The sequence below is a fragment of the Hakea prostrata genome, chromosome 8, assembly GCF_041222555.1.
Source record: "Hakea prostrata isolate BN-2017 chromosome 8, UWA_Hpros_2, whole genome shotgun sequence".
In the NCBI taxonomy this organism is placed as follows: Eukaryota; Viridiplantae; Streptophyta; class Magnoliopsida; order Proteales; family Proteaceae; genus Hakea; species Hakea prostrata.
The window spans coordinates 51,462,160-51,488,896 of record NC_142607.1 but is presented as its reverse complement, the minus strand read 5'-3'; the positions used below and the strand labels follow the sequence as shown (position 1 = coordinate 51,488,896).

Genomic DNA, 26,737 nt, shown 5'->3' with positions numbered 1-26,737 from the left:
AGCGTGGTTTGGAAGGTTCCATAAGGCAATGATATGTAATGGCTATAAGCAGAGCAATGCAGACCACACTTTGTTTATTAAAAGAGATGGTTCCCACACTACTATACTTTTAGTATATGTAGATGACATTGCGATCATAGGCAGTAGTGAGGATGAGATTTCAGCATCGAAGACCTTTTTGGAAACTGAATTTGAGATCAAAGACATGGAAAAACTCAGATATTTCCTAGGTTTAGAGTTGGCATATTCTACTAGTAGTGTATCTCTATCCCAGAGGAAGTATACATTGGATCTTCTTGAGGAAACTGGGATGCTAGGATGTAAGCCTGCTGAGACTCCTATTGAGCCTAACTTACACTTAAAGGCAAAGGAAGGAGAACCAGTTGACAAGATAAGGTATCAGAAATTAGTGGGAAAGTTGATCTATCTATCTCACACTAGACATGACATCACATTTGCAGTTAGTTTTGTTAGCCAGTATATGCATGATCCCTACTCCTCACACTTGGATGTTGTATATCGGATCTAAAGATACTTGAAGACTACTCCAAGAAAAGGGAATTTAATTTCAGCTCATGGACATTTGAAGATTGAGGCATATATAGATGCAGATTGGGCAGGATGTTCAGATGATAAGAGGTCTACCTCTAGGTATTGTGTGTACGTGGGAGGTAACCTTGTGACTTGGAGAAGCAAGAAACAAGCTGTGGTTGCACGGTCCATTGCCGAGGCCGAGTTTAGGGCGATTGCTCAAGGCATTTGTGAGGTACTATGGTTTAAAGGGCTGCTTCAAGAGGTTGTGACAGATTTGGAGGTTCTTATACAGCTATACTCAGATAGTAAGTCAGCAATCAGCATATCTCATAACCCAATACAGCATGATAGGACTAAGCATGTGGAGATTGACAGACATTTCATCAAAGAGAAGGTTGAGGTTGGGTTGATCCATATCACCTTTGTTACTTCAAACAAGCAACGGGCTGATGTGCTCACAAAGAGCTTGAGCACGAAGGTATTCAATGACATTATGAGCAAGTTAGGTATGATAAATATCTATGCTCAAACTTGAGGGGGAGTATTGAAAACATGGACTGAGGTTTCCTAATTAGAATAGGATTATGTTTTCTAATAAGTTTAGAGTTTTGCTTATATTTGTTTTATATTTCCTTTTCCTACTTAGTATAGGACTTAACTAGGTTGTAACTATAAATACCCTATTGGGGTCTTATGAATAATATACTTTGATGAGCAATTCTTCACATCACAACATAGAGTAACATACATCTCAAAAGGGTCACCACTGTCACTCTCCTGGAAATTGTCCATCACCATGGATTTTTCTTTCCTGGAAGATGAACCCTTCTATCTGTCCTTTTGAAGGGGACAAATTTTTCGAGCAAGAAATGCCCTTTGATGCAGGTAATTCAAATCCTTGTAATACTCATACTGTTCTTCTTTATGGGGAAAACAAAATTAGTGGAGAAGAGACCATAAATTGTTCTAATCGTGAAGTGAAAGCTGCTTGTATCTTACCATGTCGTCCTACACCTCCAAAACCAACTTCTGAGTCATCATGATGGTCCCTTTATTATGTTAAAGGGAGTTGGATCTTGCACCCAACACCCTTTTCTAACTTTGATTCTATAAATCATTGTCTCGCACCTATCTCGCATTTATTTACTCTTTATCTTCTGTGTCTATCTTGCAAGGTTGGAAAGAAGCTATAAGTGACCCTAAATGGAAGTATGCCATGATAAGAGGAAATCAGGCCATGAAAAAACATGATACTTAGGAGCTATAGTCCCTCACCACTGGGTTGGTGTTCACCATCAAACAAGATGTTCACTGAAATATTTCTAGCCACAAACCAAAGCTGGATGCTAGAAGTTAGACCACCCGATCGATAAGGAGATCAATACACTATCGACCGCCTTATCAACTCAGTTGATAAATATAAACATGAGGATAGATTTGGAAAATGACTCTTGAACCCCTGTGATAGCCCCTAATACATGAATTAGACATTTCGTTTCATTTAGAACAGAAATGAACTTGAGAGAAGGGGAAGAAGAGGGGACTAAGGCCCTAGAGATTTGTCCAGCCAATTTGGGGATTAGGAGGCTGTTAAATTGCAAGGAAAACAGTGAGAACAAGTAAATCTCACTCTCCTCTACCTCCCAAGTATGCGTTTTGTTAAAGTTTGGCTAAGTATGAGCCCACCAATGGACCTATTGATTCTAGAAATTGGGGTTTTTAGATCTGATTATTACTGCATGTTTACCAGGTTTAGAGTAGACTGCTGATGCATTTCAATTGAGTTTACAACAAGGAATGGATCCCTAATGGGATTTAACCCAAAAACAGGTGATTCGGAACCATAGGTAAGAGAATGGAAAAGAGAATAATTAGAGGGGAAAATACCAAAAGAATGATGTAATTGCAGGGAACCTTCGCTGGAAACACACTAGAACTTGAGGAAGAAAAGCCCCAAAATCCGGATTGGAAGCAGCATAGGTGGTCGATGTAGCCGGTCACTGCTGTAACAACCAGCTTCTTTCTAGGTATCAACCAGGTATGCTTCAGGACAGAAACAAGGGCAATTTTGGGTAAATGATTTACCCCACAGGACCAACAACTTGTGCACATTGTAAATAGGGAATTTGGCTGAAGATAGGATTCACAACCTAATAATTGGAACATCATTTGGATAGGATCAAACACCAAAGCAAGGTGAGAGGAAATTGGATGCAAACTTCAGGCTTAATTATGCATGCTATTTACTTTTACTGAACTGTATGTTTTGTTGCATGTTGAGATGTTATGAGCATGGTGGGAGATCTCGCGAGATCTCACGAGATATCTCGCTATTTTGACATAGCGAGACGAGATGAGCGGCGAGATCTGCGAGATGGGAGATCTCGCCACATCTCGCCATATCTCGCCGAGATTTCGCCTTATCTCTCGCTGCAACCATAAAAAATTGCCAGAAACTTGATTTTTTGTCAGAATTTGTTGGGGATTCAACTTCTAAACATCTTTAAAACATCAAATTATTATCATTCAAGCCTATTTCAACTAGATCTACAACAAAGGTAAGATTTTCCCCCAAATTTGAATTTTTTTTCAAATAGAATATCCTACAATGGGTGTGTGAGTTTAGTGTAAATATATGTTGATCCACAAGCTTTGATCTAACTTTCATGGAAACCAATTTAATGTGACATTTAAACCTATATGTGACATACTATAGTGATGAGTTGACTTGGGAGTCATATGTGGCCACTGTTCAGAATCAATTGATGTAGAATGTTGAGTGATACTCTTGCTGTCTTGTAGTCTTGTAATCTTATTACTCACATACTCTTGTGATTGTGATTGTGAACTTATGGACTATGATTTATGACTTACTAAAAGTCTAAAACTTCTTATGGTTGTAAAATTTTGAAGCCATTTAAGTTCTTTGATAGTTTGATGTGTAATGTATTTAATACTTTATAGTTGATAACATGAATTACTTGATATCTCTACATTTCGGTTTTATACATAGGGTTGACTTAGAAGACATAGTTAGGATTATTTTCTCACAATTCTAAGGCCACCAATGTGTTCAAAAGGCTTTAAATAGACTAAATACCAAATTTCAGCCCAACCGGGGCCCTAAAACCCACCGAGATTACGCCAATTTTTTGGTAGATCTCGACCGAGATCTCGCCATCTCGGTCGAGATCTCTCTATTTTGGAGTGGCGAGATCTCGCTCATTCTCCCACCATGGTTATGAGTATAATAGGTCATGCGTTCATGGGGTGCATTCATGCAAAGGTTGCAAACTTGCAATATAACATATAATGCATTATCTCTACTATACTTGCCAAGTTATTTTCAAAGAAGAATGATACAAGACTTCAGCTTTTGGAGAGTGAACTCATGTCAATAGCACAACGTGACATGACTGTTGCTCAGTATTTTCACAAGGTGAAGACATCATGTCAAGATATTATCGAGTTGGATCCAAAATCTCCAATTGACGAAACCAGAATGAAAAGAACAATCATTCATGGTTTGAGGCCTGAATTATAGAGGCTTTATTGCTGCTATACAAGGAAGACAGATCAGCCTTCGCTTGTTGAGTTTGAAAATCTGCTTGCTGGTCAAGAAGCGTTGGCTAAGAAATTGGAGGGGTTTTACTCAAGACTGAAGAGGAAGCCCTTTATGCAAACAAAAGTAGATGGAGTTCGAAATCACATGGCTTCAGATAGAATAAAAGAAAATAGGACGAAGCAAAAGGCCAGCAAGCTGAATGAAGTGCACGTGTCAAAGGAGAATGGAAGAACTTCACCAATAATAAGAAATTTGAAGGGAAGTGCTACAATAGTGGGAACAAAGGGCACATGGCAAAAGACTGCTGGACCAAGAAGAAACCCCTGGAGAGTAATGCTACCATCTCCAAAATTGAAGAAGAATGGGATGCAGAGACATCCATTGCTATACTAGAAGAGACAGCTTTTACTACAACAACAACTGAGCAAATCAACTATTAAGAGTACTAGATCGTTGACTCAGGATGTTCACACAAAGATAAATTGCAGAATTAGGAAGAGTACAAAGGGAATCATGTGGTGGCGACTGCAAATAATTCAAAGCTACCTATAGCTCACACTAGTAACACTGTAGTTTCTCCCCAGTGTAGTATTGATAATTTTTCACTTAAGAATGTTTACCATGTCCCCAGTATGAAGAAAATTTTGCTTTCACTAGCACAGTTAACATCCTTAGGGAACTTTGTCTTTTTTGGGCTACAAGATGTCAAGGTCTATCCTGATCTTGAAATTTTAGAAAAGCCAGGGATGAAGAGAAGGAGGCTGGAATCAGTTTATGTGCTGTATGCAGAGACTGCTTATATAGATAAGACAAGGAAGAATGAGACAGCAGACTCATGGCATACGCGTCTAAGTCATGTTAGCTATTCCAAGCTGATGGTGATGATGCAGAGGTCAATGTTGAAGGGACTTCCTCAACTTGAAGTGAGACGAGACAATTTGTGCAGGATGTCAGTTTGGGAAAGCACACCAGCTGCCATTTGAAGAATCAAGATGGAGACCAAAGGAAACATTAGAGCTTGTAAACTTTCTCAAAGTTCCAAGAGTTTAAAGACATGGCAGAAGCAGAGGTTGAGAAGAAGATCCGATGCTTATGTACCAACAATGGAGGGGAATACACCTCAAATGAGTTTGATAATTGTCTTCGAGATTGTCATATTCACCATCAGTTTACATGTGCCAACACAACGCAGCAAAACAGGGTAGCATAGAGGAAGAATAGGCATCTAGCAAAACTTGTTGTAGCATGCTCCATGCTAAGAATGTTCCTGGACGTTTTTGGGCTGAAGCATTGAAGACAACAGCCTTTTTTTATCAATAGGCTCCCTCAACAAAGATTAAATTTTCTTTAGCCCTCTAAGAAAATATGGAATATGAAGCCTACAATTGATTATTTCAGAGCATTTGGTTGTGTGCTATGTGTTTGTACCTAACCATTTTCATAGTAAGATGGACAAAAAGACCATTAGGTGTATGTTTGTAGGGTATGACAGTCTAAAGAAGGGATGGAGGTGTTGTGACCCTACAACTAGAAGATGCTACACTTCTAGGACTGTAGTTTTCAATGAGTCATCCTCTTGGTGGTCCTCAGAAAAGGACTAAAGGAGAGCTCACCAGATACAGAAGTTTTTAAATAACAGTTACAAACATGCTCAAATTCAGTTGAGCATTCATGGAAATGGAGATGCTGATGATGATCTTGAGATGGTGAAACAAAAGATCCTTGGGAAACTAGTGTATATGAACAGCCAAGTGAAGAAGGTGAGACCAACAGAGAGGGGTCATCAGTTTCATTGAGAAGATCAACTAGGATCAAGAAGCCAAATCCCAAGTATACCAATGATGCAATTATTATAGGAGTAGATGCAAAAGAACCTGAACTTTGAAGAAGCTTCTCGTCACTCAAATTGGAATAAAGCTATGAAAGTAAGAGATTGCTGCCTTGAAAAGGAACCAGACACAGGAGCTTGCACCAAAGCCAAGAGACGTGAAGTCTATTTTCTTGGTTATGACTTGTTCACAGGAGATGTGGGGCTTAAGAGTTTGCCTTCCTTGTGGCTACTTTCCTGAAGCTACTTGAACTAGAGTGGATGAGAACCTTGCATAGAACTGAACTAGCAACAATGTACGGACACAGACATTTCATATTTCCATTTCAAAGGGGGCTACCTTTGTTCCAGCCTTTTTGCCATTTCAGTTGAATTTCATCTTACTCCCGCTAAGCAATACCCCTCATGCAAGTGGGTTTATAAGATAAAGAGACGAATGGGTGGGTCAATCGAGCGACACAAAGCTCGACTAGTAGCTCGTGGGTTTTCTTAGCAATATGGACTGGACCACAATGAATCGTTTTGTCCAGTAGCAAAACTCACAATTGTTCAAATCCTACTTGCACTGGTAGCAAGCTAAAGACAGAACTTGTGGCAAATGGACGTGAAGAATGCCTTCTTGCATGGAGAGCTGGATCGAGAGGTCTACAAGGATCAACCAATGGGGTTTCAATGCAAAAATCATCCTAAGTATATGTGTTAGCTACGAAAAGCACTCTATGGATTAAAGCAAGCCCCAAGAGCTTAGAATTGTAAGTTTGCTGAATTTCTGATTCATAATGGTTATTCAGTTACATCTACAGATTTGAGCTTGTCTGTTAAAGATAATGGAGGGAAACTAGCTATTATGCTAGTATATGTAGATGACTTGATCATAAAAGGAGATTGTGCCTAAGAAATCCTTCAAATCAAGGAGAACCTATCTATATGATATCAGATGAAGAAGCTTGGACAGCTTAGGCATTTTCTTGGCTTAGAGATTGATTATACTCAAGACGGAATGGTTCTCCACCAGCAAGAATACTCCAGAGACTTATCGAAGAAATTTGGGATGATTGAGTGCAAGCCAATAACCATGTGAATGGAGCCAAATGTCAGAATGTGTGCTCATAAAGGAAAAGACTTAAACAATGCAACAATGTATCATCAGTTGGTGGGCAGCCTGCTTTATTTGACTCTTGCCAACCCTGACGACATTGCTTTTGTGATTGGAGTCTTGAGTCAGTTTATGCAAAATCCCAAGAAGCCTCATCTGGAGGCATTGCAACAAGTATTAAGATGTGTAAAGCACGCACTTGGATATGGTTTGGTCTATAAGAAAGGTGAGGATTGCAAGTTAGCTGTTACTGTGATGCTGATTATGCAGGATATTATGATACACTTCGATCGAGTGTTGTTTCATGGTGCAGCAAGAGGCAAACCATCTCTCTGTCCACAACAGAAGCAGAGTACCGAGCTGCAGCAATGGCAGCTCAAGAAAGTACATGGCTTGTTCAACTGTTGAAGGATCTACATCAACAAGCAGATTATGCAATAGCTTTGCATTGTGATAATCTCTCTGCAATACAGTCGGCAGAGAATCCAATCTTTCCATGCTTAGAGCAGATTATGCAATAGCTTTGCATTGTGATAATCTTTCTGTAATACAGTAGGCAGAGAATCCAATCTTCCATGCTAGGATTAAGCATGTGGAGGTAGATTATAATTTTACTAGGGAGAAAGTCCTCAAAGGAGAAGTTGAGTAGAGGCAGATTGGAACAGAGGGTCAAAATGCAGATTTGTTAACAAAAGGATTGAACAATGGCCAGCTTGAAAGTTTTCGTTGTCACCTTGGCATGATGGAAAGTACAGGAGCTGATGTTGAAGGAGGGTGTTAACTTATCAGCATTAGCAATGGTGGACTGGTTCTAAGAATCAGTGGGTGGTTGTATTACCAAATTTGCTTTCTGTTGCAATTTCTTCCTTGTTTCTAGGTGTAACATTGTGGTTAGTTAATATTCTCTATTGTTTAGAAGTAGCTGAGTTATGTAGTTATTTTTCCTATTTTTCTAGCAGTAGTCCGTCATGATTTTCTGTTAGAAATGAGTCCCTTATTTGTATGCCTCTTTAAGGCCGATCTACGTTGTTGAATAAAGGTTAACAGCCCAAGAAAAAGCTCTAGTTTTCCTGCTGTCCAGAATACTTTGTTTTGCCGTAAAATTCAACATTGGTTATTGAGTTATCCCTACTTGCTCATGCCCCCATTTGACTACATAATGAACCTACGCATTTGAAGCCATTTACTTGAATAGTTTGCAGAGTTGCATGCATGCACACTCATGAACAAAACAGGGCAGCAGAAAGAAAAATTCACCACATTGTAGATATTGAGTTATCCCTACTTGCTCATGCCCCCATTTGACTACATAATGAACCTACGCATTTGAAGCCATTTACTCGATAAATTGGCTTCTAAACTTGATTATTAATAACTACATCCCCATACGAAAAGTGTCCTACATCAAATCAAGCTACTCATTTCTCAAAGTGTTTGCATGTTCAGTATTTCCTTTAATCAGCTCTTCAACTCTAATAAATTTGTCTTAAAGGTCAACCACATGTGTATTCTTGGGTTGCAGTCGTCTCCACCATGGTTACAAGTTTCTAGGTCTTGAAACCAAATGTTTATACGTTAGTAAATAGTTCAAGTTTGGTCAAAAGACTCAAAACCAACCGGCATTTCACCAAAGTCTAAATTTCCTAACAAACCAAGACAAGATTGATGCATACGAAAAATTGACCAACTTGGTCGAGTTGGTCAAAAGCTCTGTCAAGAGGGACTCGAGTTGGTTGAAACTTGAATTTAAGTGATTAAATTCACATATTTGGATCATATCTTGCCAAATCTTGATGGTTTCAACAGTATGTATGGCCTCCAAGTTTTGACATTTTCCTCCATATCTTGACACAACGGCTTAGTTTGTTGGGGGAAAATCTAAATCTAGATTTCTTCAACTTTGAAGTATTTAGTGTGCATCTTTGACTCTTAGAAATGGATTGAGAGAATATTTTGGCACTAAGAAAAGCAATTGTTTATCCCTAAATTCAATCCATAGGCACTAAACAAGAAAAGCAATTGTTCATCCCTAAATTCAATCCATTGGCACTAAACAAGAAAAGGAATTGGTCTTCCCTAAATTCAGTTTTCTGTACAACACTTATAAATACATGTTAGACATTGTTGAATTATTTATTTGTTTTAGAGGCTAATCTATGATTGTATAAAGATTAAAATCTTTTTGAGCAATTATACTATCTTTTTAATCTCCTACATAACCTAGTATTTTAAATTTTTATCTTTTTCTCCGACACTCCAGTTCCCATTTAATGGCATTCAGCAACATTGAGTGTCTGGCTGACCTGATAATCACCATTCTACAGGAGGCTCTGCAATTTTTGTGGGTGCTAATTTGATCTCTTGTCTGCCAAAAAGTAATCCACCACCGCTAGTTCCTCAACAGAACCCAATTACAGGAAATTGCAGATACAATTGCAAAATTGGTTTGGTTGATTCTACTACTCTAGGAGCTCCAGAATTCTACCACCCAGAAGCCAATTCTTTGGTAAGACAACTCAGGTGCTAGTTACCTGGCACATGATCCTCTGTTCCACGCCCGCATTAAACATATCACAGTGGATTTCCACTTTGTCAGGCACCTACTGTCATAGTGAAAACTCCATGTCAAGTGTCTCAACACCAATGCTTAGGTTGTGGATGTTTTCACAAACATGGAATCCAAATTCAGATTTAGCATTCTTAAACACAAGCTGAAGATTCAGCCAAGATCACCTTCATCTTCAGGGTGGATTTTAGGTGAACCCTGGTGATACGAGTAAACCAGACCCAACCAATTTCGATAAGATCAACCAGGTACAGGCCGGTCCGACCACAAATAAACCAAGAAACAATTAACAGCTCAATTTCCTTGAAGTTAGGAATCAGTATCCTGATCAAACTGGAAAGGATAGATTACTCTTAGAATCCGGATTGAATTCAACTATCATCATATGAGTAAAACACTTCTTCCTTCTAAGGGATAAGATTTGATCATGAAGTTCGAGTCGAATTCAATCACTGCACTGCCAAGGTAACTTCAACTATAAATATCCAAGCCTTGGCTAGAAGGGAAGTAGGCCTTTTTTCGGAGAGAATCACTCCAGCTAATTGTTCACTAGTTGCTACTTTGCTTTCTTCAACTGACTTGATCATCAGAGACGTCCCTCGACCAATCTGGTCAGGCACCTTTTTGCAGGTACGCTTGGCCGAGCCGTCAAGCAGGATTTTGTAACAACAATTGGCACCGTCTGTGGGAAACTGATCAAAAAGCCATCATGCATACTAGATCAGGAAGGATAGTAGGAGATGATTCAAGTGAAGGCAAATGAGAGATTAACAAAGAGGATGCGCCCCCAGGAATTGAAAAAGTTCCTCATCATGATGCCCCAACCGACCTATCTAATCAGTTCGTAACAATTGGTCAATTTAACGAATGGCAAAAGCAAATCTTAGACCTAAATGAACTAATTAGAGCAAGCATTCATCAACAAGTAGCAATGCGAGGATTGGCCAGCAGGTCAATCCTATTAATCTTGACGACAATGGAGATTGTCAACCCTTGAGGCGAAAGGACATACAAGCACCTAAAACCGACCACTCATCACGACCATCCCAGAGAAATCGTGAGAAAGGAAAGGAAAAGATCTATGAGAAATCCCAACCATCGCGAGAGGCAAGCGTCTAAAGACCCTCCTCCAGATGACAATGATGAGGATCAAGGAAGTAGCTCTCATCCAACCAACGATCCACAAGAAGAGGGCAACAATGGAGTTCCGACCAAACACACTGATTATGTAAACAAGCGGTTCAAAGAACTTGATGAGAAGTTGAAGAAGTTAAAAGATTTGGGAAAGGATGCATTATATTCTGTTTTGAAAGAAGACTGCGATCTTGAAAGAAAAGATGCCAAGGAATTTAAAATGCCCAACCTTCACAATGTTCGACGGGACGAGATGCCCAAGACATCACATCATGCACTATAAGTCTGTCATGTTTTCATACAGACATAGTGAAGTGACCAGGTGCAGAATTTTCCCTGCTTCGTTGATTGGAGCCGCATCTAAATGTTTTCTAGGACTCCAAAATGGCTTGATAGAGAAATTCGATCATCTTGGTCGAGTGTTCCTATCACACTTCCAAAGCGAAGTGAGTACAAAGAAAAGAGAAGACACCTTGTTCTCCATTAAACAAGGTCGCACAGAATCAATCAGAAGCTAACTCCGGAGGTTTAATAATCTAACCATTCAAATCAAGAATTTAGATGAGAAGATAGCCTTTCATTGCATTTTATCAAGGGCTTAACCATGAAGGACTGCTCGAGCGCCTCTTGTTGGATATGCCTGAGACGTATGTGGATCTGCTTAAACGGTGCCACAAGCAGGCTGAGATATCAAAGACCATAGAGTCCCGGAAGAAGGAGCCGACCATAGAAACAAAAGCAAGTAAAGAAAAATTCTAACAAAGTAGGAACCTAACCACAAATCCGAGCAAAGGTGGTCGGTCAAATCCAACAAAGCAGTCAGAGGAGGCATATACTCCCCTGAACACTAGAAGGTCAGAAATCCTGATGCAAGTCAAAGGCCAAGGGCTATTAAAATGATCAAACAAGCCCCAATCCCGACCAAACAATCGCGATAGAAGCAAATATTGTGAATTCCATAGAGATAACGGTCATTGGACTGACGACTGTAGGCAGTTGAAAGCAGGAATTGAGAAATTAATCTCTCAGGGGCAATTGAAGAAATATGTTTGAGCAAAACAAAGGGTTCATCAACCACCTGATGAAGGCAGGAAGAGAGCTAGGTCGACCAGCAGAGAAAGGCATCAAAGCCCTAGCAGAAACCGACCAAAAAATGGGGACGATAGCAAAAAGCGATCCCCAATTTATATAGTGTTCAGTGGCCCCACAAAAGAATTAACTCGACGGGCTAAAAGGCAAGCTCGATACATAAGGAATGTTGAACTCGAAAGATCAGACACGAAGATAGTATCAAAGCCAATTACCTTTTCTTCCAAAGATATGCAAGGTGTAAAGACTCCCCATGACGATGCACTCGTAGTAAAAGTCATCTTAGCCGGAACTGCAGTCCACAGAGTCTTAATAGATATTGGTTCTTCAACGGGTATATTATCTCTGGAAACCTTCAGGAAAATGAAATTAAGTGAAGATATGTTTGTCCCATGCGGAGCTCAGTTATACGGATTCACAGGATATTCAACTCGAGCAAAAGTAACCATCAAGTTAGAATGTTAGATCTTCGGATAGGCGAAGATCCAAAGGACAAGGTCGTCCAATCAAACTTCATGGTTGTTCGGAATTTGTCGGCATACAATGTCATTCTAGGTTGACCAATTCTCTATGTTATAGAGGTAGTGGTTTCAAACATTACACGTAAAGATGAAATTCCCGACCAAGAATGGTATAGGAGAATGCAGTGCCGACCAGAAGTCTAGTCGACAGAATTATATTAATTATACGAGGAAACGGGAAAGAACAATTTCTACCATAATCAAGAACAATTAGAGATGATCAAGATGAAGAAGCTATGTAGAGGCCGAACAAGTCAAAAAGCTCGAAAGAATTTGTCTCAATCCCGAGCAACCAACTCAAGGGACAATGATTGGAGCAGAGTAAGAAGCAGACTTCAAAACCAAATTAATTCAGTTATTAGAAGAAAACTCAGACGTCTTCGCTTGGTCGGAGAATGATATGACAAGCATAGATAGAAAAGTGGTTGAGCACAGACTGTGCATGAGGCAATCCGAACAGAGGTTCAAAAACTAAACAGTCAGGTTTCATAAGATGGAGTGACCATCCAACCTGGCTGGCAAATGTAGTAATGGTCAAAAAAGCCAACGGCAAATGGCAAATGGCAAATATGCACGTACTACACCGACCTCAACAAAGCATGTCCCAAAGATTGATCTCCTACTAGATGCAACTGTTGGACATGAAATGTTTAGTTTCATGGACGCATATTCCGAATATAATCAAATCCTAATGCACCCAAACGATGAGAAGCATACAACCTTCATGACTAACAGAGAGTTACTATTATAAAGTAATGCCATTCGGTTTGAAGAATGCGAGAGCAACATACCAAAGAGTAGTAACAAGATTTTTGCCAATCAGATAAGCAAAAACATAGAGGTCTATGTAGATGATATGTTAATTAAAAACACCTCAAAGGCCGACCACATAACCGACCTAGCGGTGGTGTTTGACGTACTCCAAACATACAGAATGAAGCTCAACCCTGAGAAGTGTGCCTTTGGAGTATCATCCGAAAAAATTTAAGGCTTCATAGTGTCTCAAAGGGGAATTGAAGCTAATCCAGAGAAGATCAAAGCAATTTTGGACATGAAGCCACCAAGGAATATCAGAGAAGTACAATGTCTTACTGGTCAGGTAGTTGCACTAAATAGATTCATTGCTCGAGCAAGATAAAGGTGCATGCCATTCTTCAAAGCGCTAAAGAGTATATCCAACTTACAGACTGAAATTTGGAACAAGAATGTCAAAAAGCTTTCAATGAACTAGAGGAACTGTCACATCCACCTTTGCTCGCTCGTCCGATCCCTAAAAGGGAACTACTTCTGTATTTAGCCACATCCTCAAATGCCGTCAGTGTCGTGCTCATTCAAGAGGAAGGTAATATTCAAAAACCAATTTATTACATAAGTCATGTGTTGGTTGATGCTAAAACTAGGTATCCTGAAGTGGACAAACAAGTGTTGGCTTTGGTGACTGCTACACGAAAACTCCAACCATACTTTCAGTCACATCCTATCATTGTCTTAACCAACGTCCCTCTAAAGAAGATATTGCACTGACCTAACTTAGCCAGATAACTCGTTACTTGGGCAGTCGAACTCAACGAGCACCAAATTAAGTTCCGACCACAACCGACTGTTAAAGGTCAAGCCCTATACGATTTTATTGTTGAAACCCAATATTCCATGAATGAGCAAGACGAGCATAAACTACTTCTCGAGCAAGTCAGAAGAATGGACTCTATCTGTCAACAGATCTAGCAATGGCAGGGGAATGGGGCAAGATTACTTCTACAAAGCCCCAAAGGTGTTGAAATAAAGTATGCACTCCACTTCAAATTCAGAGCATTTAATAATGAAGCAAAATACGAGGCATTACTAGCCAGAATTAGATTGGCAACAGCCCTAGGGATCCATAACCTAGAAATCAGAACTGATTCCCAATTGATTGTGAATCAATTGAACGGGGTGTATGAAGCAAAAGAAAAGAGGATGAGCAAGTATCTAAGCTTGGTCGACCAATATAGACAACTTTCACGGACTTGCTAGTTAAGCAAGTACCCAGAACAAAAAATGACCATACAGATGCACTTTCTTGACTAACAACAGAAGACCTGAACATTACAAAGACAACAATTTATCGGAAGGAGATGATAAGTCCGAGCATCTGTGTGATTGACCATATGCAGATACTAACTAAGCAAGGGTGGATGGATTCGATCATTCGATACTTGGAACATGATCAGCTTATGGAAAATCAAAAAGAAGCCCAAGCAATTCAACAAAGAGTTGCTCGGTACCCCATCAAAGATGGCCGACTATACAATAAATCAATAATTCGACCACTGCTTTGATGCTTGGGATCCCAAGAAGCTACCAAAGTCCTGAGGAGATACATAAGGGAATTTATGGAGCACACATTGGTGCTCGAGCTCTTGCAGATAAAGTATTAAGGCAGGGGTAATTTTGGCCCACTATACAAGAAGACGCAAGAAGTAATGTTCAAAAATGCAACAAATGTCAAGTTCATGCCAATATACCTCACGCCCTACTGTACCATTAACATTAGTACTATCACCAATTCCTTTTGAAAGATGGCGGATATATCTAATTGGGAAGTTACCAAAAGCTTCAGGAGGTAGAGAGTATCTGGTGGTTGCCATTGATTACTTTACAAAATGGGTAGAAGCAGAACCCCTTGCTTCGATCAAAACTGATCAGACGAAAAAGTTCATCACTCACAGCATCATATAAAGGTATGGAGTTCCGAAAATCATCATGTCCAACCACGGAAAGCAGTTCAAGAACCAAGAGTTCAAAAGATTTTGCAAAGAACAGATCAAACGAAAAAGTTCATCACTCACAGGATCATATAAAGGTATGGAGTTCCGAAAATCATCATGTCCAACCACGGAAAGCAGTTCAAGAACCAAGAGTTCAAAAGATTTTGCAAAGAACAGGGGACCAAGCCTCGGCTATCCTCAGTAGCATATCCTCAGAGCAACGGACAAGTCAAAGTAACCAATAAGACTATGCTCGATGGATTAAAGAAAAGGCTTCACCAGCTAAAAGGGAGGTAGGTTGATGAACTGCCAAATGTCCTTTGGTCATACCGAACAACCCAAAGGTCGACTACTGGAGAGTCACCTTTTAAGCTTGCCTGCAGCGTCGAAGCACGTGTACCAATTGAAGTCCAGGTCAGCTCCCTTAGAGAAGAAGAATTCAACAAAGAAGCAAACATTGAAGGCATGAAGGTCAATTTAGACATCATTGATGAAGTAAGAGATAAGGCACAATATCGTTTAGAAGAGTATCAAAGGAGAATTGCTACATACTACAACAAAGTAAAGATGAGGCAATACGTCCCCGGAGACTTGGTTCTATGCCAAACAACAACATATGATCCGACCAACCAAGGAAAATTAGCTCCAAACTGAGGATTGTACATATGAATCCAGCAGGTTGCTCCTAGAGCGTATCGCCAACGTGATCCAGAGACCGAGCAAGTGATTTCTCGGTCATGGAATTCGAGCAACCTAAGAAAGTATTATCAATAGTCTTGATTTTAAGAATGGACTTTATCTTAATTTTGTTATATCCATCAGCAACATTTTCTCTCACTTTTTCAAGCAAAAATGTTCCTTTGTAAGAAAAATAATGCTAATATATCATCTTCAAAGTTTCCGAGCTCGGAGGTAGCAGCAAAATATCTGTAAACCATAACATATATCGACCACACAAAAGCCTGACAACTCAAGAACAGATCGACCTGACATGCTCGGGTAAAAGTGGTCTAGATATCTCTTAGCCTGGTAGCTTAAGGAAAATGGTCCAGATATCTCTCAAAATATCTCGACCACAAGTAGATGACAAACTTAAGAGAAGATGGCTAATCTCAAGCAAGCGATAGTAATTTGAAAAGAAGCAACAATACACAAGAGTCAATCACAGAAAGAGTACCATTACAAATGAAACTGATCAAGTATTACAAAAAGTAAGAAAGATCTATTACAAATAAAATTGTTCCAAAAAGGTCAAAGATGACCATACAACTGAGCTAGAATAAGTTAAGAAGATTAAGTAGGAGCATCTTTGGCAGCAATGTCCTCCTCGCTCGAGCTCTACTCACCATCTTCCAAGCTTGATTGGTCGTCTCCTTCACCGACTTCTACTTCCTCTAGGGCTGGCTCCTAATTTAAGTCTAAAAAATCATTCACCTCTACTGAAGCACCCCCAGGGAAAGTTTCAGCTCGTCAAAAAGGCCTAGGTCAACGAAGTCTTTGAAGCCGGACACGTCTAGAGTCGGGTGATGGGTTATAACATCCTTGTACCCATACCTCCGACCGTAGTTAAATCCGGGCCTAGCAACTTCGGCCATGAAGTCACAACACTTTTTTGTTCAATCCTAGCACCTTATAACTTCATGTCGAAGTTCCTTGGAGAGATCCTCGAAAGAAGCTGGAGAAGCTCAAGAAAAACAGGATTGAGATCTTCTACTTCAGCACGAGCAGATGCTTTTTATCCCTTATCATGGCTTCAGCTGGCTGGAAGTATCTGCCAACAACTTGTCTTTTTCTTTCAATTTATCTTCTAACGACCTGACAAGTTCAGTCGATGCTTTCTCTAAGCTTTCCAACTCAGCCACCTTTACAAGAAGAGAAGTTTCTTTCTCTACCAAACCTTCAGCTTGAGATTTAAGGGTCGAGACCTCAACCTCGTTTTTCTTCAAGTTGTCCTGGAAATTATGCATCGACAGATGATCCCGTCGAGCAGTTTCTAGATAAGAACCCAAGGCTGGGGTAAGGTTGCAAAGCATCCTGAAGAAACAAAGCCATAAAAGTAAGCTCCGAACAAAAAGAAATAAAAAGAATAGAAAAGTTAAAAATAAATAAAAACGCATACTTGGTGGCAACGTCATATCTTCTTAATGGAGTCAAGCTCTCCATGAATTTCTGATCAATCGGCGGGAGGATGTTCAAGAGCCACTCCTTGGCCACTAGAGTTCCTCCCTGATTGTTGCACAACACACTAGACTCGGTTGTCAACGACCAGTTCGGAAGCAGCAAGGGCGGTCGAGCTTGAGACGAGCTAGGGGGAACTAAACCACTAGCCCCAACTCGAGCAAAAGAACTTGGATGCTCTTTAGAAGGGCGAACATTAGAAACAGCTTCTTCTCTCTGCTTCACAGAAGAAGTCTGCTTAGTCCAGAGACATTTCTCTTGGTCCGATGCAAGTTCGACTTCTGCCGAGTTGAACTCGTTCTCTTTAGAGCTCAAGGTGAAGGACCGAAAGCTGCACTGGGTCGACCTTTCAATCCTCAGGCCTTCTCAGGTTTAGTCGGGTGTTTTCTCCTCGACCTCCTTAATCTTAGTGGCCCCAACCTTGGCACAAGCAACGGGATTTAGCAAAATTGCAAGAAGAAAAATGAAAGAGGATAAAACCCGACCAAAGAAAGATGCAAATTTTTTCATTAAGATTATACGAACACTTACCAGGTAAGAAACCCCAAACACTCGGAATATCTGGGTATTCCGGGCAGTAGTCATTCACCGCTCAAAAGGTTTTTGTCCTCAGTTGGAATCTAGAGGATTTTGTCGTTGGTTCTGCTCTCGGGAGGAGAAAGAAGAGGAGGGTCTTTTGACCCTTTGACAGGACCATTACTTCAAATGGTCGGAAATGGGGGTGTGTTGGGTGGTCAAACATAAAAAAAACTTTGGGCGCTAACTCTTGGTGTTGGAAGGGAGTGTTCTATTGCCGACGAAGTTCCTGTTCCACCCTGATTGACTGGACGGCCTCTTGGATAAGTAGAACCATCCACTATGTTCCATCCTTTTGGCAATAAAGAAATGAAGGAACAGAGCCAAAGAGGGTCAGACCTTAACCGACTCTTGCTGACAAAATCCCCATAAACGTATCAAGTTCCGCCAGCTGTTCGGAGCTAGCATCCCCGGGCACATCTCAAAATGGCACAAAATCTCAGCTAAAATAGGGTGCACGGGAATCCTAAACCCACTCTTCAAGATATCTTCATACCATAGTTGTCACGGCAACGAGGCGATGCGAGGCGGTTTTAGCTAGTTGGGGTGATGAGTCGACAAGGCGCCCTCCGAGGCGCTTTTGAGGCGGTCGAGGCGTTTTAAGTGAAATTTTTAGTGTACATCTCATACACTCTAATTCTCTAATTCATTATAAATGTATCATATCTTTTATAATCAGTAGACTATAAGCTAATAAACTGGTCTCGGTTATACTTAATAAGTTATAAGTTACAACATGGTTAAAACATAGAAAATAAAGAAGAAAAAAAAGAATGCCCGGCGACATACCGTCGCCTGAGAAGATGGTGAACAAAATCACCGGAGTTTACTGCTGTTAGTGTTAACAAAATCTGTTAACAGAGAATAAAAAGAAAAGCAAAAGAAAGAAGAAAAACAATATCGCAAAGTTGAAGTTGCCAACCTTTGCCTGAGACGCTGCGATGCAAGAACTGCCGGAGTGCCGCTGCTGCTGCAACTTCAGATTTGAGGGTCGCTACAACTGCAAAAGCATTTGTAGACTTTTTAGGAAAAAAAAAAAGCAGAAGAAAGAAGAAGAAAGTAAGAAACAACAGCGGAACCTTCGCCTGAGATGCTGCTGCCGCTGCAAATTGTACCAGACTTTTTAGGAAATGAAAAAAAAAAGCAGAAGAAAGAAGAAGAAAGTAAGAAACAACAGTGGAACCTTCGCCTGAGATGCTTCTGCCAGAGTGCTGCTCCCACCGCCTGAGATGCTGCTGCTGCTGCAACTTTGTACCAGACAGAAGAAAAAGAAAAGAAAACAGCAGAAGAAGTCGCTGGAGATCAAAGGGAATGGTCGCTGCAACAAATCATTGCCGTCATCACTGTCGCCATCATCGTTCATCGTCGTCTCCGTTGCCATCGTCGTCGCCAGTGTCAATCAAGAGGAAGAGGAGGCCAAGAGATTTAGGGCTTTAGTGATTTACGGTGGAAGTTTTGGTTTTGACTCGATTTGGTCGAGTTTAAATCTCCAACTTCTTGCTTTTTTTTCTTTTTTTTTTTTGGTTAATAATAATGTAACAATGATCCCATGTTACACCTTAAGTATTCAACCATTAGTTGATTCTCAATCGGAATCTAATTTTCAATTCCTTTTCTACCTTAGATTTGGAATCATAAATGTTGTTATTTTTTAAATACACAAAGGCGATCGTCCAGGGGTCTAAGGCGTCCAAGGCGCCTGAGGCGTCACCTAGAGCCCGAGGCGACCGCCTTATGGGTTACAAGTGAGGCGACACTCGCCTCAGGGGCTCCACAAGCGCCCGGACGCCAAGGCGACGCCTTGACAACTATGCTTCATACAAGACAAATTCTCCCGGACGACATTTATCAGCTTGCTTAGACTTGTCCGGGACCCTAAGACCATAATCTTGCGGAATGTCATATTTGTTTCTCAAGTACTCTAGTCTCTCTTTGGTCATCTCCAAAGTTTGGAATTTTGGTCCTGATTTTTTTGGATCGAACTCAATATGGTGGGGAGAAGGATCTTTTGCCTGCTCGGCCTTATACTCTTCAACTAAGAGACTAGCCACCCATCTCTTCCTCTTAGCTTTGAACTTGGCCCGAGCACTACAAGGGACTACTTGTGGTCAGGATTCGAACTCAAAATCTTCGGCCTCATTTCCAAAAGATTCCTAAGCAGAGATAAATGGAGTAGGTAGTTCTGACTGATTACTGGAGATAGGTCCGAGGTGCCCTAACCTATTAGTCTCCATAGAAGAATATTGGATGATTTCCATGGGGACCGGTAAACAGCAAGGTTTTCTTGAGACAGTTTTTCTTCCAACCATAGGAAGACCAGAGGGCGAGCAATAAACACTATTGAAGCTTAACCATTCCTAAAAAGACATAAGTGGACCAGAAAGGAAGATACACCACGCATACTCAAACGCAAACAAAAAGAAAGAGAAGAATTACATTTACAGACAAAGGAAAGCCAAGTTCCTAGCAAGAGCAAAATAAGGGGAAAAAGAAAAGAAAAAAAAGATGAACATTCATGTTTTTCACAAAGGAACAAAGCCCAAGCTCTAGCTCTTCAAATCACAGTGGCAAGCACAAAAAGAAGTTTGCTAGCACAAGCAGATGTAGGGAGTGTAAAAGGATCAGTAGAACTAAGGGAACGGACGAGGTTTCAAAGCTTTGAGAAATGGAGGTTCAAGCAGCTTTGCGCGAAGAAGAAGATGAAGTGAGAAAGAAGTAAAAGGGGGTTTTTATACCCCAAAGGTGGATTCCAGTTGAAGGGATCAGATAAAAGTCAAATTTGAAGGGTCATACTGAACGACCTTATGAATTCCTTGAAGATTCCAATCAAAGGATCCATATGCAATCTGATCTCACGACAGAAGACGTTCTCATGTAGATTTCTGATTTCAAATCAAACAGCCTTCAAGATGCAAACTTTTGATATTCCACCAAATTCTCATCTAAGGGATCTGATCTATGACATGTGAATAGAGGAGATTAAAAGAAAAAAAGAACTTTTCGAGAAAAATCACCATCAAGTCACGTTTCACATCATGGCCACGTGGCGTCTTGTGAGCAAATTTTGAAGAACGTGCGCAGCCTTTTCACCTGCGCAATGGTCATTCACAATAAATGCTTCAAATGGTGTCAGTTCAAACACTAGAAAATATCATACCAAGATCTTGTTCGGTATAGTCTAGCTCGAAAGAAAGTATTCAGTCCCTAAGCCCGAACAGCTGGATGCTGCGACCTAAGGACTTGAGGGCTTGTGATATGAGTAAACCAAATTGACCAATTTCGATAAGACCGACCGGGTACAAGCCGGTCCACCACAAATAAACCAAGAAACAATTAACAGTGCTCGATTTCCTTGAAGTTAAGAGTCAATATCTTGATCAAACTAGAAAGGATAGATTACTCTTAGAATCCGGATTAAATGAACTCAATTATCATCATACAAGTAAAACACTTCTTCCTTCTAAGGGATAAGATTTGATCATGGAGTTCGAGTCGAATTCAATCACTGCACTACCAAGGTAACTTCAACTATAAATATCCATGCCTTGGCTAGAAGGGAGGTAGGCCTTTTTTCGGAGAGATTCACTCCAGCTAATTGTTCTCTAGTTGCTACTTGCTTTCTTCAACCAACTTGATCGTCAGAGACGCCCCTCGACCAATATGGTCAGGCACGTTTTTGTAGGTACAATTGGCCAAGCCGTCGAGTCGTCGAGCAGGATTTCGAACAGGATTTTGTAACAACACCTCACATGTTTACGGTAAGTTTAGTTTAACATTCAAGTTACATATTCACCAGTTCAAACTCTATTAAACTTGAGAGATAGAGTTTGAACAGGCCACTCGGTGTCTATGTAATAAAAACAGCTCACCTCTAAAATACTAAGCAACCAACTGAGAATGGTAAGCTAAACACGTTCAAAAATCAGTGTTGTGCTTTCACAATTATTTGTAAATACCTAAATAGCTAGTAATCCTAGCAAGTCCCTTTAACCATTGCAAGTATTCAGCCACAAGTGCAAAAGCCGCCCGACTTGGTCATCAAGAGAACTCAGAGTTTTCAAGAAGTGTTCAGAATGAACCCCCAGTTCCCCCAAAAAAATATTTATATCAATCTATCTGAAGAACACCTAATTCTGCCAATGTAGTATCATTTTTATTTCTTATTTTTGTAAAAGAAGAAGCTATATAGCATACATTAACATTGCTAGCATGATCTGAATCGCCTAGTAATTTCAGCTTTGCAGAAGTTTCCTTCACCAACTGCCCGATCCTTTGCCTTGAATTGTGCCTGTGGAGCAGATGAAAGTTAATCACTTTAAAATCAGTATAAGATCACTTCAAAAAATGAATGCCTAAAGAAGAAAGAATGTTCACTGACAGCTTCTGACGGTGCTCCGGAGTGTCTTTGGAAGTTCCAATACCATCAACGAGTCGCCGGAAGCCGGCGACGGCTGTGTTGATCTGAAATATGCCAGCTGCCACCGCCTGAGAAGGGCTCTGAGAGGAAATCCGGCCGACGGACGAGGTTTTGCCGTCATTCTGAAGATCCTGGAAGCTCATGCGAACTGTGTGGGCGTGGGACACTCGAATTGACCAACGTTGAAGAGAGATCTGTCGAATAGAAAAACCAGACTATACTTGGAGGGTGGGAGACTGGGAGAGTGGAAGAGACCGCTTTGAATGTCCGTTATGTGGATATTTGGTGGGTTTTATTGGGGTTGGGTTGGGAGCATCTACCCTGTCGAGTTTTGCCCATCTGTCCCAGCACATATGGTCCAATTTATTTATCAATATTAAATGGAAACAGTTGGGCACCCTTGTGGTGGAACTGCGGAAGGGTGTGAGAGAAATACTTTCCTTAGCCTTTTTATGTCCAACTATTTATAAAAGGGAAATTTTCTCTCTCCCTGTTACTTTTCTCTATTTATTCTTATTTCTCTCTCAAAAGTTTAATATCTTTATAATTCCCGTCTCAAACCTTTCTCAAGAAGATTCATCTCCCCCCTTCATGGGGCTTTTGTTTTTAAATGCCAAATTTATGATAATATAAGTATTGCTCATGAAATGTTTCATTGTTTGCAACACAAATGCAGGGGGTCACAAGGTCTGTAGCTTTTAAACTTGACTTATTCAAAACTTATGATAGAGTTGAATAGAACCTACTTTTGAACATTTTTCATTTTTTAGGATTCAGAGCCTACCGGATTTCTTGTATTCAAACTATCCTGTCAACCACCTCCTTCTCAATAAAATTAAATGGATCACCCTTTCATTATTTTTCATGCACCAAGGGTTTACGTCAAGGTTGCCCCCTTAGTCCCTATCTTTTTCTCTATATTATGGAAGTTCTCTCTTGTATCCTGTCAGCTTTTAGGAAAGCAAATGCCATTAGAGGGATAAAAATAGGCGAATTTACACCTGAAATGACACATGTTTTTTGCCAATGACACGTTCTTATTCTGCCACGCCACTAACCCTAATATGAGGGCTATCAAAGTAACATCAGACTTATTTTCTATTTTATCTAGGGAGACCAATAATTCTCTAGAAGTGGATTGTTTTTTTGCACTAATACTTCTCCTCAATCCCATGCTTGTCTTAGATATTGGCATTCCAAAAATGGATATTTCTAGTAAATATTTGGGACCGTTCTTATTTCATTTCTCGTTCTTGAACAAATGATCTGCAATTCCTGTGGGATAAAGTGGCCCACGACTGGCCACTTGGAAGTCTCATGCTCTCTCCTTTGCAAGTAGACAAGTTCTGGTTCAACTTGTTTTATCCTCTGTTAGGTTTTTTATTAAAATCTATATTATCTATATATTAAGTTTCAAAATTATTTTTTGCATTTCTTTTATTTAATTGTTTTGTTTGTGTGTGGGACCCTTGTGGTAAGGGTGGTAATGAGGCACCATGAGGTAAGGGTGGTAATGAGGCACCATGAGTAAAGAAGGCCCTTCATGACCTTGGTTATGAGGCTCTTCATGACATTGGTCATGGGTCTTAAAGGTCTTGATCATGGTGATGAGGTGGACTTACTTCAATGGTGGAATTACTCAAATTCTAACTCTTGCCCTTCATTTTTCATTTCAACTTCATGACCATTCATGGCCATTACCATGAGTGGGGGTTAAGGTCTTTGAATGGGTTAAAGCCTATTCATTCTAAAGAAGTGAATATGAGAATTACTTCCCCAAGTAGTGGGGAGGTTAGGTCAAGGGGGTTTATTCACATTAGTGGAGGAGGGACAAGCCATTGATTCTCCATTAGTGGAGAATTGATTCTCCCCTTGTGAGGAGGTGTGGTTTGGGCCTATATAAACCCAACCCTTCCTTGCATGTGGTGTGCAATAGAGACACTCCTTACTCACATTGTTTGTTTTACAAAGTTCATTTCTTTCTTGAGTTGTCTAAGTGTTGTGCTCTAGCTTTTGGCTCCTTGAAGGGACTAGAAGAACTACCTCATCTTCTAGTTGGAGGTTGCTTTATCTTGGAGATGGTGGTGCGAAGAACCCTTGGTAGTAGGGTGCATCAATTACCTTAAAGACAGCATCAAGGTGTGACTCAACCTCATCGATCGGTGGTTCGTTTGGTTGCAACTACAAGCTCTTCGGATTTGCTAAAGATCTTCATCTCTCAATTGTATTGCAATTTCATTCTTGTATGTTTGAAGAATTTGTAATACAATTCCCCCAACAAGTTTAAGGTAATTGATCTAGAAGATCCAATGGCAAGTCTTGGAGATGGCAACTTCAACAAAGACGGAGACAACAACATTGAGGTTGTTGATGGAATTAACACCGGAGGAGATCCTTCAAACAATACCGTTGAAGGGAATGTCAACAAACAAGGTGACGACACATTCGTTGCTATAGATGGTATGAAATATCCATTCCTTCCTACTCATGATTCAATCCCCACTAATGTAATTCCAACAGTGACAGATCTTATCCCGGATTTGGGTAAGATGAGGATTGTCACTGAGTTCAACAAAATCGAACAGTTTGGAGGTCAAAACTTCAAAAGGTGGAGGCAAATGTTGCTATTTGCCTTAGCCCAAATTGGGGTGGCATTTGCCTTGACTGAACCCATGCCAGAAAAAAGTAATGATCCTATTAAGGAGGGCAAAAGGGTGGCTTGGATTCAAGCGGACTACCAATGCAAGAATCGAATTTTGAATGCATTATCTAATGACTTATACCATGTGTATAGTTCATTAGAATATGCCTATTTGATTTGGGATGCTTTGGTTAAAAAGTATTCTCTTGAAGATGCTGGTTCAAAGAAATACTTGGTGGCTAGCTTTCTAAATTTTACTATGAAAGATAGTGACACAATATCAACCCAAATTGATTTATTTCAAATTGTGGTTGGAAAGTTAGCAAAAGAGAAGATGGTCTTACCTGAAGAATTTGTAACCGGTGCCTTGATTGAGAAACTTCCACCTTCATGGAATGCTTTCAAGATGTCTATGAAACATAAGAAGACAGGATTGACCTTAGACCAGTTGGTTGTAAGGATCAAGATTGAAGAAAGGAACCGGTTCAAAGACAAAGGTGAAAAAGACCTTAGAGAAAGTTGCCTAAAAGCAAACTTGGTGGAAACCAACAAGCAAAACAAGAAGAGGAAAGGTCATCAAGAATATGATGAGTCTTCTAAGAAGAAGAAATTGACTTGTTTTGTTTGTGGAAAGGTTGGTCATTTTAAGATAGATTGTAGGTTCAAGAAGAAAAAAGTTGAAAAGGTGAACCTAGTTGAAGATGATGTGTTTGTAGCTATGATCACAGAAGCCAATTTGGTTGAAAAACCAAAGGATTGGGTGTTGGATAGCGGTGCTACAAGACATATCTGTGGTGATCTCAAGATGTTTTCCTCCTATTCCATGGGCTCAAATGATGAAAAGGTATTTATGGGAAACTCCCAAAGTGCCCCTGTTATGGGAAAAGGTAAGGTGACTTTGAAACTTACTTCGGGAAAAACTATTGTTCTCACCAATGTTCTCCATGTGCCGGATATTAGGCGAAATTTAATTTCAATTCCTTTGCTTAATAAAGTAGGAATGAAGTTGGCTTTTGAAAGTGATAAGGCAATTATCACTAAAAACAATGTATTTGTGGGAAAAGGATATCTTAGTGAGGGATTGTTTGTACTTAGTATTTCCAATGTTGTAATTGAAAAGGCTAGTACCTCTTCTGCTTACTTTGTTGTTTCGTCTAATTCTTTTGATTTGTGGCATGGTAGGTTAGGTCATAGTAGTGTAAAATACATCACCAAACTATGCAAGTTAGGGATTATCACCGAAAAGGTGGAATCTCCCAAGGACAAGTGTAAAACTTGTGTGGAGGCTAAGTTAACCAAAATGCCTCACAAGACTATGGATAGAAAGAGTGATCTCTTGGAATTGATCCATAATGACTTATGTGACTATAAGTCATATGAGTCAAGGGGAGGAAACAATTATGTTATCACCTTTATAAATGATTATTCTAGATATACCATGATTTATTTGCTCAAATCAAAGGATGAGGCCGGAAAGGCATTTATATCTTACAAAACGGAAGTTGAAAATCAACTTGGCAAGAAGATTAAAAGACTTAGAACCGATAGAGGGAGTGAGTATTTTAATCTTGATAAGTTTTGTGAGGAAAATGGAATTATCCATGAAACGACGGCTCCTTACCAACCGGAATCAAATGGGGTAGTGGAAAGGAAAAATAGATCTCTTAAAGAGATGATGAACTCCATGTTGTTGAGTTCTAATGTACCACTTGATATGTGGGGGGAAGCCATGTTGACTTCATGTTATCTATTAAATAGAATCCCACATAATAAGACCGGTTTGGTTCCATTTGAAAAATGGTTTGGTAGAAAAGCAAGTATAAAACATTTACGTGTTTGGGGCTG

General features: G+C 40.1%; 1 protein-coding gene across 1 annotated transcript in view; it reads right to left on the bottom strand.

The window, feature by feature from the left end:
- LOC149008485 (syntaxin-22-like) overlaps positions 1-22,590 on the bottom strand; it is a 57,011-nt gene extending 34,421 nt beyond the window's left edge. Inside the window, exons 1-2 of the mRNA XM_089164767.1 lie at positions 22,213-22,590; positions 22,029-22,122 (exon numbers count right to left, since the gene is read on the bottom strand). Of these exons, the coding sequence (XP_089020893.1) occupies positions 22,029-22,122; positions 22,213-22,394 (276 nt within the window). The 5' untranslated portion in view covers positions 22,395-22,590. The remainder of the gene's footprint in view (positions 1-22,028; positions 22,123-22,212) is intronic.
- Positions 22,591-26,737: the final 4,147 nt, after the last annotated feature.